The 562-nt window shown below is 56.2% G+C and overlaps 1 protein-coding gene across 1 annotated transcript in view; it reads right to left on the bottom strand.

Annotated features, from left to right (window-relative positions):
- RPL37A (ribosomal protein L37a) overlaps window positions 1–245 on the bottom strand; it is a 2,607-nt gene extending 2,362 nt beyond the window's left edge. The window contains exon 1 of the mRNA XM_005883388.2: window positions 148–245. Within this exon, the coding sequence (XP_005883450.1) occupies window positions 148–150 (3 nt within the window). The 5' untranslated portion in view covers window positions 151–245. The remainder of the gene's footprint in view (window positions 1–147) is intronic.
- Window positions 246–562: the final 317 nt, after the last annotated feature.

The following is a 562-nucleotide window of genomic DNA, read 5'->3' as shown; positions in this document are numbered from 1 at the left end:
AGCTGGCGTCCCAGAGGAGCGGCGAGGGCACAGCGGCCGAGGACACAGGGCAGGGCAGGCGAGCAGAGGTGGGTTAGGGCGAAGAAACCGACAGAGGAACAGATGCGGGTGGATAGACACCGAGGCCTCACCGGGACCGACACTCACCATGTCGCCGCGAACTAGGTCGGACGCCGAGAGGAAGGAGCGCAGTGCGCAGGCGCGGTTTTAGGCAGACGAACGGAAGTGGTGCCTGTGAGGCCCAGCTAGGACCTGAGCTCTATGGTTCGGAGGACTCCTCGAACGCGCGGCCTCCTGGGAAGTGTGGCAAGAAGTCTTTCAGCCCGTTTTCGGTGATTCGCAAACTGTGGCGCATATCCACATTATCTTACGCCTCGCCAATCCCGCAATGCAGAGCCATTTCCTCCATTTTATGGACAAGGAAAGTTTTAAGCGATTTGCTTACTGGCTCGTGGATTAGAGAAGTGCTTAAATCTTATGACTCCAAATCGCATTTTTTTCTACATCCTATCGCCTAAAAGCAGCAGGCCCTGCAGGAGGCTGGCACAGTGATGACTATAAA

The sequence above is a fragment of the Myotis brandtii genome, unplaced genomic scaffold (assembly GCF_000412655.1).
Source record: "Myotis brandtii unplaced genomic scaffold, ASM41265v1 scaffold79, whole genome shotgun sequence".
Classification (NCBI taxonomy): Eukaryota; Metazoa; Chordata; class Mammalia; order Chiroptera; family Vespertilionidae; genus Myotis; species Myotis brandtii.
This window is presented reverse-complemented; position numbering and strand designations above follow the sequence as displayed.